The 12,053-nt window shown below is 39.6% G+C and overlaps 1 protein-coding gene across 10 annotated transcripts in view; it reads left to right on the forward strand.

Annotated features, from left to right (window-relative positions):
- Nucleotides 1-12,053, forward strand: part of AHCYL2 (adenosylhomocysteinase like 2) — a 141,008-nt gene that overhangs the window by 111,813 nt on the left and 17,142 nt on the right. For all 10 annotated transcript variants that reach the window (XM_081038552.1, XM_081038554.1, XM_081038555.1 and 7 more), the window contains exons 5-10: nt 543-645; nt 2,074-2,168; nt 4,794-4,900; nt 5,974-6,090; nt 8,682-8,745; nt 9,224-9,312. In XM_081038552.1, coding sequence (XP_080894678.1) covers nt 543-645; nt 2,074-2,168; nt 4,794-4,900; nt 5,974-6,090; nt 8,682-8,745; nt 9,224-9,312 — 575 coding nt within the window. The remainder of the gene's footprint in view (nt 1-542; nt 646-2,073; nt 2,169-4,793; nt 4,901-5,973; nt 6,091-8,681; nt 8,746-9,223; nt 9,313-12,053) is intronic.

A 12,053-nucleotide genomic window follows, 5' to 3' on the forward strand; every position in this document is an offset into this window, starting at 1 on the left:
AGCTAATTTTTTTCTTACCCTCCTGTATGCCAGCCACTTCTTCCCGTGCTCTGCCAACAGTGAAAGAAACCATGTCTTCTCTTCTCCTGAAAGGGATTTGTCACTCTTTGGAATTCAGATCACTTGCTTGCTCTATGATCTCAGCTCTTTGATGGGCTCAAGAAAAGTTATGGTTTTGTAGATCATCCGGCTTTTTCTTGTTATTAGAGTAGGAGTTCTCTTACAGCTTTCTATATCCGAAGACGAAGAACTACATAAATTGTGGTTTTAAATAAAATGTTTTGGCTCTGATATGCTTGGTTTAATTCTTATAAGAAAGCTCAGCATGTTACGTAGGTAAAAGTGTAAAGCTCAGCTGGAGCCTTCTCGTCATGCCTGCCTCCTACCCGTGCCCTCTTATCAAAACGCTGAAGGGTTTCTATAGAACACAGTGGGAAAAATCATTGGCCTCAGTTATTCTTTCTCACTGTCAAATGTATAAACTTAATCTCCTTGACCAAGTGTGTGGCCCAGACTCGCTCATCTGCTTTTCTCTAATCTAGGTGCTTATGGAAACTCTGGGTGCTCTGGGGGCACAGTGCCGATGGGCTGCCTGCAACATCTATTCCACTCTCAATGAAGTGGCTGCTGCTCTAGCAGAAAACGGTAAGGTCTTTGCTTGTTCTCTGCGTCATTGGCTAAAGTAAGTCTCCAACAGGTTCCATTGTTTCAATATAAATCTTTAAGGAAGGTTGACATTAAAGGAGTTGTATTGGAAGAAATGGATCCCTCTCTTGATGAGTTTTCTCTCTTTTTGGACTTCTCCTATTAAATATGATCTAAGTAACTGTTGTTTTACAGCAATAATTACCTTCTTACATCTAATATTCCATTATTAGTTAATTATTTTCCTTGACTTGTAAATATTAGAGCACCCGTGAAAACCACTCTAAGGTAACATGGATTGAAAAGAAAATGCTTCAGGCACAGTTTTGTGGTCCTGCTGGTTTTTTCAGACGTTTGCCCTGATTTAATGTTTGGTGTTTCTGCTTCAGCAGTAAACAGGATTTTACCTGGCAGATTAATATTTGATCACAGCTGTCACTGACACTTGAAGTTTTAAAAGCAATAGAGAAATTAGGACTTCGTCAATTTTTTCTCTTCACTCTGGCAGCACAATGCAAATCAGGGCACCAAATAACTTGCTTCAGAGCTCTTAAGAAATGCTGAAAGTTCTCTAGTTCATGCATGTTTCTCTTTTTGCTAGCACTTTAAGCATTTCATTTGTTCTTTCATTTACAAAAATTTTATTAATGCATAAAATATGTATAGAAAAGTACACAAATATTAAATATATAGCCCAATGAATTGTACATATACATTCTTTTTTTTTCAACAAATGCTTATTATACCTCCTATAAGAACTATAAAGACAAATGAGACAATGACTTTGCCCTCAGTATCTTACATTGTGCTTGAGGAGAAAAGACACTTATATAGATAATGATAATACAAGGGCATAGATGATAAATGCCACAACAGATCATAAATCCACATTCAGCACCAAAATAAGGGGCTTATAAAAGTTCGGATTTCACGAGCGATCATTTCCAGCTGAGCTAATCAGACTTCCATAGGAACATGACACTTCACTGAGCCATGAACTTAACAACATTTTAACAGATGGAGAAGAGTCTCAGGGTTTTCCTGATAAAGAGGATGGGATGACTAAAGCATAGAAGCAAGAAACATCAAAGTGTAATTGGGAAATGGTGAGAATTCCAGTTGGACTGGATGAAGAAGTACTTATTTCTGGTTTCTTCTTTTTTTTGCTTTAATCATATTTTTAGTGTCCATCGTCCTGTTGTCCCTTTTGTTTGTCCTCTTTGGTCTAGCAAGAGCAAAATGACCCCCACAGACAAAGGCGTGGATAAAGGGGCTGAAGACAATACTAATGAGTGAAGAAAAGTCAATCCAAGGAGTGCACGAGAACAAGAGAGTGTGGAATTGGGGAAAACCAGCATCTTCTTGCCAAAATATAGGGTTAGCCCTTTTTTTTGGCTCTAATGGTTTCTCTTTGTTTCTTTTTCTCAGGATTTCCTGTCTTTGCCTGGAAAGGAGAGTCAGAAGATGACTTTTGGTGGTGCATTGATAGATGTGTGAATGTGGAAGGCTGGCAGCCAAACATGGTGGGTTACATCTCTGCTAACATAATCCTGGGGGGAGGGAGGGAAATTGGCATAAGAGAGGGTTTCCCAACAGTAGAAAAGGAAATGCCTCCTTTTCCATCTGATGTACCTAGGCTTCCAGCAGAGCTACATGCTTATTCTCAGGGTACCCCCAAAATACTGACCTTTATAGCCTCAAAGTGCTGTAATTGTTAGTGCTGATCCTAGAAGCATTCATATTCATCTGCAACATTAAAATTCTGCTCAGGGTTCACACATGGCTGGTTAAAAAATAAGATTAATGAGTTACCATCCCGTACCACTGCTCACCACCCCACCCCCCAACAACAATAATCTAAACAGAGAGACAGAGAGAGAGAGAAAGAGAGAGAGAGAGAGCGCTCCTGTAGTACTTAACTCTCTAGAATCATATGCTACATTCATAGTAAATCTGAAGGGATTCCAAGTTCAAATTTCTTCTCTTTATTCATTCTCCACCTTAAGGAATATAACTAGGCAAAGTTTGGGGGTTTTTATTTTTGTTTCACTTTTTTAAAAGATTAAGTTCTTAAAGGCTGATAGCATATTAAATTCACGAAGAGAAGCAAAAAGCTTGACAGAGTATCAGGCACTCCTATTTTGCGAACATTTCTGCATGTGAGTGAGAAGAGAAATTAGGGAATCAACTGCAAAAAGAATCCCTGAAGCTCTAGTCCAACTATTGCTTGCTGCTAAATACTGCAGAGCGGGCCTCACCCGGTACACAGCAGAGAGAAGCAGCCTACCTTTCTGGATTCTGTGAGCCAGGTCACCTTGCACCATGTGCTGGTTTGAGGAAGCTGGGTTAAAGCTTTCATATCCTGAAAGGGAGAGAGGAGTTGGCTATGAGTCAGAGAATTCCAGCCGAACTTGAGTATAACAGTAACAGAAGGGAGGGTGACCGACAGGCTCTCAAGAAGATATGTTAGGGGGTTTCTACTGGAAATATTAATTTTATGGTCATGAACATACGGAGTACATGGGATTGCTCCCAGAGAGCTTTTATAGACTCTAGAGCCTGGAAAGGTTGAGGAAGAGTAACACAAGGATGAAAACACGTGTCACCCTCAGAAAATAGGACCCATATCTCGTTGGATCCTGTCAAGATCTAGTACTTTTCCTTGCTTTCCAACCTCAGGAAGATTCCCTGGTGGCAAGAATTTTCTTTAGTAAATTTACACGGTGAGCTCTATGGGCTACATTCATTCATTAAATATTAGGGGTGGCAACTACCTGTGTTACATACCTTTGTTAAAAGGGAAAAATGGGGGAGAATAGTGGGACTTAAGAGTTTCCAGTTGCTCAACCTTTTTTGTCTCTGATCTTTTGTGTGGCTAGGGAATCAGAGGCTACGAGGGAAAACCCCATGAGGGATTCATCCATGCAGAAAGAGAGAGAGAAACTCAGAGAAGCCTTCCCATTTCTTAGGGCATCTGTTCTGAGGCTTTCTACTGGGATAAAAGAGAGTACAAAATTACAGTATGGCGCAAGTGTAAGAGTTTTCATGAGAGTCCTGCCTCCAATCCCTGCTCTCAGATTAGGTTTAGTTGAGTCTGAGAAAGTAGATCAATAGCAAGAATAGAAGCAAAAAAGATATCCGGTGGCAGACATGAGGTTGGGGACTTTGTGTACCCAGGGGTCCAGGATGGCATTTTCGGCACCTGTGGGAGAGTTGATAATTGACAGGACTGCAAAATGGTTGCATGCCAGTAGAGGGCGACTCACTTCTGTGGGACTTCCCGAGAGGATGGGTATAACAATTTGGAAAGTCCTGCCAAGCATTTCTGACAGCCACGTGAAGGGCTGAAGTGCCATGACCTACTGCCTAATAGTATCCTCAGCTGGTCTTTCTTTACCTTATTTATAATTCACAGACTTTCCTCTGTGGGTGAAAGCTCCAGCGGGCACAGCATGGTGTTTGTCTTTAATCGCAACCTGAAATACCATGATGCTCAGAAGCATGCGTGCAGACCTGCGTGCTGCACCAGTTCCCTGGTTATTGTGCATTTGTGTGTAGAGTGTGAGTTAACTTGGTGTATTAAGTGTAGGCAAAACCCAACAGTGCTGCCTGGCATTTTGGGTAGGACAGTGCCTATACCTTGGGATAAGTGAAAAATGAATGAATACAGTTTCATAAACCATTGTTGTGGGAGGGAGACGAATTATATGGTTTTATTTAAACTAAGCTTTGATAGATTATGTTTAAGGTCCTGAATTTTACCAATAGAAATATGCTAATATCACATTGAGGCTTTCTGAATATCTACAGTATACTCAAGAACTAGTGGTCTAGATAACCACTTAAGTTATTGGTCCCTAAGAAAATCCTCATTGCATTGCTGTGTATTTTGATCGAGTAGGTGTGTCATGTGGGATGACATTTGGCTGTGAGAATTACAATTGGTTTTTCACCCCTCATCGTCTTTGACTTCAGTATAATGACTGTTTGGTCATTATACTGGCTTCAAGTTACTTTTCATAACCATATGAGAAATTTGAAATATCTGTAAATTGACAAATAATAATTGGGATATAAGACCCAGAGAAGTACTGGAAGCTTTGAGCCTTCAGCAAAATGAATGACATTATTGATGCTTATTATTGCAGATCTTGGATGATGGAGGGGATCTTACTCACTGGATTTATAAGAAGTATCCCAACATGTTTAAGAAAATCAAGGGCATAGTGGAAGAGAGTGTTACTGGAGTCCACAGGTAAGGTTTGGCATAGGCATACCTGGTTTCATGCAGCGTAGACATAGATCTTGAAATCACATACCTATAGAATACATTATGTTAAAAATTGGAACTTACTCTGACGTGATGAGATCTGAGTCTGCAGATTTGTTTTCTTTAACACAAATAACAAACCTAAAATAGTGAGATGGGAAGGGTAGGGAAACAAGTACGGTCCTCATGTTTTCTAGTCATTGTAATGCAATGACTGCTTGTCCCTTTTTGGACAAATTCATTTATTCAACAGATATTTATTGAACTTCTGCAGTGAACCAGGAACAGTTCTAAGAACTGTGCTAGGGCTCTGGACAAAAACCTGCACCCTCATGGCACTTACATTCGTATACGGAGAGCAAGGATTTAGGGTTCTGTTTCTCAAATGAGCAATAATTCCCTGAGTAAAACTGAAATCATTTCTGTTTGCTATTATTCACCCAGAAAGAACTGAAAGTATGAAATAAAAGTTTTAGGGAAGTAAATTCTTAATATGTCATCATCACTGCTTCGGTATTCTGTGACCTTTTTGAACACACAAAACTATGGGCGGTACCATACCTTCAGACTCTTAGAAAGGGTCGAATTTTGAATAAAATGCCTGATTCTGACTTTTAATTGACTCAATTAAAAAAAAAAAAAACTCCTATATGTTTATATACATATTTTTAGGTATGTGTACTGAGATGATAAAATTGAGACTGTTTGAAAGTTAAAATTGTTGCATTGGAGTAGTGGGATTAAAATAGTACTTAAAGTTATTCTTTTTGTAATTAAAAAGGGAAATAAAATTAATAAGCAATTTAAATTTTTACATTTTAATCATTACAATTTAGAGGTGGGTCACATGCCTTTTGACTAAGATCTTTATTCTGAGCTGCGTAAAGGCTTTAGAAAAATATTGTTTATTTCTCCATATACACCTAATAGGATCAACTCGTCATGCCTCATGCTCTCCTGCTTACCCAATCAACATATTTCTGGAATTTGATATAAAATTGGTGGTAGATTGCAGTATCTCATTGTTTTATGTTCTTCTTGACTTGCCTCATTCTCAGGCTGTACCAGCTATCCAAAGCTGGGAAACTGTGTGTCCCAGCCATGAATGTCAATGACTCAGTCACCAAACAGAAATTTGACAACCTCTACTGTTGCCGTGAATCAATCCTCGATGGGTAATTTTTTATTATTTTGATTTGTGAACTTGAGTTGTTGAATTGAACTTCTAAGTGTTTTCATTCTGGTTATTTCTGGAAATGATTCATGTACTACCTCTGGGTCTATCACCACATCATACTCAAGATTTTGTAACCCAGAGCTGCTATTGTTATCACCACTACAAGTAAATCTATTTTACTTAGAAAAATCAGACTAGCCCTATCTGTTGGTGGCAGAGTTTTTATTTGATGACCCTAACAGGCCTGAGACTAAGTAAAGTAGTTATAAACGTGTAAGCATCTTTGATGGTTTGGGAAGAGGTTCCAACTATCATATACTTCTCTGGCCATCTGGAAAGTTGTGGTGAACCAAGGGTCAATTCCCAGGGCGTTTTTAGTTTTCCAAATCTGTTAGGACTGTACATCTTGGACAAACTCTACTTAGATATATACCAACCATTCTGTTTCTATACTTGTGTCCCGACATTCCTTCATTCTTGCTAGGAAGACTCAGTAATTCCCCATCTGAAACCATTAAGTTGGTTTTCATCATGTATAGGCTAATGGGAACGTGAAGAAAGGGGCTGTGGGCCACATTACTAACCGTTCTGGACCCCAGGCAGTTTGCGACACCGCAGGCTTTGGAGCCAGCAGGACCTTGGTTTGACTACTGGCTCTGTCATTTATTAACTCTCAGGCCTTGGACTAGTTACTTAACCCCTCTGTACCTATTTCCTCATCTGTAAAATGGTGGCAGTAAGACCTACCTCATAGAGTTACTGTGAGAATTAAATGAAATAAGGTATGAATCCTGGTAGTCCATGTTAGTTCCCTTGCCCTTTTTCTAGAACCCTGTACAGTAAGTGCTAAGATGGAGTTAGATCTTAGGAGAAGCTTTTTGCCTTGAATTCTTTTTGTTTTTGGGGGGGAGATGGGGAGAATGGAGTGTCCAATGCAAATTCAAACTGTTGTTAATTATTGCTCCTTTGAATCAATACTATTATCAGATGGATTGGACATTTGAATGAATTTTCAATTCATCAGTCTTTTTATAGACTGTCCCTAGTTCTGTCCACATGTAAGTGTTATTGTGATGAAAATAGCCTTGTGCCCAATAAAATCAATAATTAACTGGGTATATAGTCATTAAAAATATTTACTCATCCACAACTAAATATCTTATTGATTTTTCAAGTCTCAAATCTATGAGCCTAAAATCTGCCTATACTGGGTTCAGTAAAAGATAGATAAAGGTACCTATACTAGTTCATAAAAATGGACAAAGTCCCTCCTAAGCAGTGTCTACCCTGTCGGTAAGAAAGATTCTTTAATATCAGAAATTATGAAAGTGAGAGTAAGATAAAAACAGTGGGACAGAAATTAAGGTTAATGAAGAAACAGGAAAACAACTATCTATCAGAAACCTGCTGAGTAGTAAGAGTTCATTGACACCTTCAGATGGTGAGAAACTTTACAGTTGGTTCACAGGCAGTTGTTCCTCTCAGAGGAGTTGAGAGCAGGAGAACTTAAAGAAGAGGCAAAGTGTGCTCCAGGGAACGTTGCAATGGAAAGGAGGACATTCAGGCCAATAGTGAGTTCATATGAGGAAAGGAGTAGTGATTGATTTTCTGTAGTTCTCAGCTAGTTACAAACTGCACCACAGCTGGGAGGGAATGGCCCCGCTGACTGCTAGAGGACACTTTTTTAATTGGCCTGCAATGCCAAAAAGCAGTGTAAGTGTAGCCTTCTGGAGACTGAGGTTCCACTTGGTAGGAAGAAGGATATCTCAGGTAGGATTTTTAGATTATCAAATAGATCATATTTCAGGAACTCTTCTAGAAGTTCCTGGGGCTAGAAGAATTAGAAGTCAGAGACTTGACATGAAAAACCAGAAACTTCTACAAGTTCTTCAAGGCGACACTGAAAACAGTGAGGACCTTTATTCTAGTGTCATAGAGAATCAGAGATAAAGAAGTAGAACGTGTCTAAGAAGGCATCTACCCCAGAAAACTCACTGTCTCATATTCAGTGTTGGTGTGTTTCAAAGCTCGTCTTCGTTTTGGTGCTCATCACCCTCCCTGTTGAATTAACATGGCATCTGGTTGCCATGTGGAGACTACTAAATGTAATGCTCATTTATCACTGTTGTATTTTATGTGTCTGTCTAATTCAATCAGCTAGACTGTTTCCATTAAGCCAGAATTTGTCACCTCATGAATAAAAATTACATGATATTTATTTTCTTCTTTATATCTTTTATTTCCAAATATTATCTATTTCAAATGTTATATAATAAATATGTATTGCTTTTAGGTTGAAAAGTTACTTTGTAGTCGATAGCTTCTTTCCTTCTGTACCACTCCCAAGCCAAGTGGTAAAAAAGAAAAAGACTCAAATGTAGATAGAATTGATTGGATAGCATGGAGTGAGAAAATGTATATTTTATTAAGCCTTCCTTTCTAGGTATTACATGTATTATCTAGGATAGAAACCAGGTTTTCTTTCAAAATGTGGGGCGGCAGGGAGAACCCAAACATAAAAACAAAGGGATCCAATCTAATCTCAAGGGAGAAACGAGATTTTTCTGATTTACTGTTTTTTTCTCCTAGACTTAAAAGGACAACAGACATGATGTTTGGTGGAAAGCAGGTGGTGGTCTGTGGCTATGGAGAGGTAAGGTTTAACTTTTCAGTTGTTAGGTGTTTAAAATGTATTTTGTTGAAATAAAGTAGAATTTTTTATTTGTGTGGACTTAAGAATACATTCATTTACTACTTTGGTCAGGAAAAAGTAACTTTAGAGACCCTCTGGTTAGAGTACGATCTTTCTTTTTCCCTTTGCATTTTTGCCATTTGTTCTTAAACTGATTTTCTGACTGTTCCCGTGGACTGTTTGTGAATTCTTTTAGCTTGTGTTTTGATTATAAATCGTGAGTGTGGGTGTCCTTATGCTCATGCATGTGCTAAGTAGGGGCTAGGAGTTTGCTTATCAACTGCATTCATGTATTTGTTTTTCTTATTTTTCCCTAAGCACGAAACAATTCAGTGAAATTCCTTTTGGGGGCTGAAAAGGGGGTACACATTACCAGAAAATGTGAGAAACTGTTTTCTCATTGACTTTCCTTATTGTGTGTACGTTCTCCCCTCTTCAGGTGGGGAAGGGGTGCTGCGCTGCCTTAAAAGCCATGGGCTCCATTGTATATGTAACCGAGATTGACCCCATCTGTGCTCTTCAAGCCTGGTAAGATGTGAACGCAGACTCGCTTCTTCTTCTACACAGCCATCTAACATGCTATCTTGTAGCTGCCTCCAAAGAATGGCATGATTTAATACCACATTTGAACTTAGAGGGGCCCAGATCCTAAGAGGGGCTGCCATTAACTGTAAGCTCCTGTCTTTCGAGGACGAAGGAGCTCTGCTCGGAGAGAGCAGAGACTGTCAGAGGCTAAAAGGTAGAATTCCTGTGGAAGTCTCCCCTTACCTTCTCCATGTGAAATCCTTCTCCCTTTGAAAACAATGATCAAAAAAGAAATAGCTGGTACCAGATCCTTCTTGATGGGATGCACTGAAAAGAGCACTTCTGTAATATTCCTTCCCAAAATGCATATCCTAAATCTAATCAGGAGGACATATCAGACAAATCCAAATTAAAGGTAAAGTCTGCTAACCCTGAGGGAAGGGTATACGGGAGTTGTTTTGTAGTATTCTTGTAATTCTTAAGTTTGAAATGGTTCCAAAATTAAGTGTTAAAAAAAAGAATAGTCCCTTTCCCATCTGTAAAATGTGAGTAATCTTACCTACCTCAAAGAGTTGTGAAAGTGCTATATGATTATACGTTATATAATAAATACATAATTATATAAAGTACAGAATTGCTGTCACATAATAAATTCTCACTAAGCGGTAGCTATTATATTAAAATTGTCTCTGGCCATCGACAGCAGGATGGAAAAATCACTGTCCCTATAAACTACTGCTATGCCCTAGTGTCTGTAGCCTGGATATCCCACCCAATTTTTACCATTAATAGAGGAAGGTTCCCAGGATCAAAAGAGGCATGGCATAAAGATTTGACTGTAATCATTTCCCCCTACCCTACCACTCCTCACACATCCTAGCCATAACCCCACAGGTTTCCCCAGCAGAGTCGTTGGCTTTCTCTGGGTCGGGGCTCTAGCACACTAAAGGAACTCGCACCATTCTAGTACTTTAAGGGTTCGTTCGAGAAACCTAAACATGCTTTAATACTGATTGAGATACTAATTCAAATTATAGACATGAACTGATCACTTACTATATATTAGGTACTGTGCTGAGGATGAATAAGATGAATAGATGAATGAGACAGGTCCCTGCTTGTAGACGCACACAGACAAATAACCATTGTGCAGTGTAGTAGGTGCTGTGTTGGAGGTGAATACCACATGCATCTGTAGGAGCATAAAGGAGAACCATCTAACTAAAGAGCAAGGGGCAGGGTCAAAAGAGGTGTCAATAGAGCTGAGTCTTCAAACTTGGGTAAGTGATTTCTTGGAAGTTTGGAAGTAAATTCCAGGTACTGGAAACATGTGCTTAGTCACCAAGGAAGGAGAGAGCACAGCATATTTAAGAGGCTCGAAGTATTTTAATGTAGCTGGCCAGTAGGATAAATTTGGGGGAGTGGTAATGTCTGAGGTAGGAATCATATGTCTAATATAATCATACATCATTATAAGTATTTGGGGCTGATCCTGAGGTCAGGCAATCTCACTGAAGTATTTCAAGCAAGGAAGTGACATGATCCAAATTGCATTTAGGGAAATCAGTCTGCAAAATGAATTAGAGAGACATAAACCTAGAGACAATCAGATCAATTCAGATGCTACTGTAGTAATCTAAGAAGAAAGAGTAAGACCCGCACATAAGCAAGGCCCGCACATATGGGGAGGGGACAGATTCAAGAGACAGCGTCAGTCAGGGAGAGGCAGTCGGCTAGGACAGTCTAGTTTATTTGGCTTATACAAGTGGGTGAACAGTAATGCTGGTGATCAAGATAGAAAATGTAGGAGAAGACATAGATAGGGTTCGGGGTGTGGAGAAGATAGTGAGTTTCTTTTTAAACACAGTAAGTTTGAGATCCTTGTGGGAATCCAGGAAGAGCTATAATTTGATCCATGGCTCTGAAACTTTGGAGAGATGTAAGCTAAAGATACAAATGTGAAGTTCAACCACCTGATGAGACAGGCAAAGAGTGAATAGGAGCGAGCTTGTGAGCTAGGGGGAACGAGCTTAAACATTAACAGCTTGGCTCTGAACCCCGGGCTAGCACTGCACCTGCAGGCTGACAAGCACCTTACATCCATCATAGGTAGGAAAAGAACAGTTCCCAATTGCAACAGCAACCCCCTGCAAGCTGACATTCATCTTAGATGGAAACAGGACAGTTCCCAGGAGAAGACAATTGTACCAGCAGCCCCCCTGCAAGCTGACAAGCACCCTACATCCTGCATGGAAAACATGTAAAACCCCAGCTAAACAGAAACCCGCAGCAGCGGTCCCTATCGGACTCTGCCCTGGCAAACTCCTTTTGCCAGTATTTCTCTTCCAAACAGAACTATCTCTCACTCTGTCTCTGCCTGACTTTCAGTAAACCTTTTCTTGTTCTCTCACTTTGTAGAGTCTCGTGAATTATTGCACATTCTTTGAATGACGAGGGGTTAATTCTACATCAGGACACCACCTACGAGTGGTCATTGGCAATCAAGGAAAAGATATGGATAAGTGCTAAAAGAACAGAGAAAAGGATTCCCTACAGAATACCAGCATTTAAAGACTGACTGAGAGGGGTGGCCGGTTAGCTCTGTTGGTTAGAGCGTGGTGCTGGTAGCACCACGGTAGCCCGTTCGATCCCCGCATGGGCCACTGTGAGTGGTGCCCTCCTTAAAAAAAAAAAAAAAACTAAAATAAAAAAATATATATATGTATATATATATATATGAAAAC

This window comes from Rhinolophus hipposideros (assembly GCF_964194185.1).
Source record: "Rhinolophus hipposideros genome assembly, chromosome: 25".
NCBI lineage: Eukaryota > Metazoa > Chordata > Mammalia > Chiroptera > Rhinolophidae > Rhinolophus > Rhinolophus hipposideros.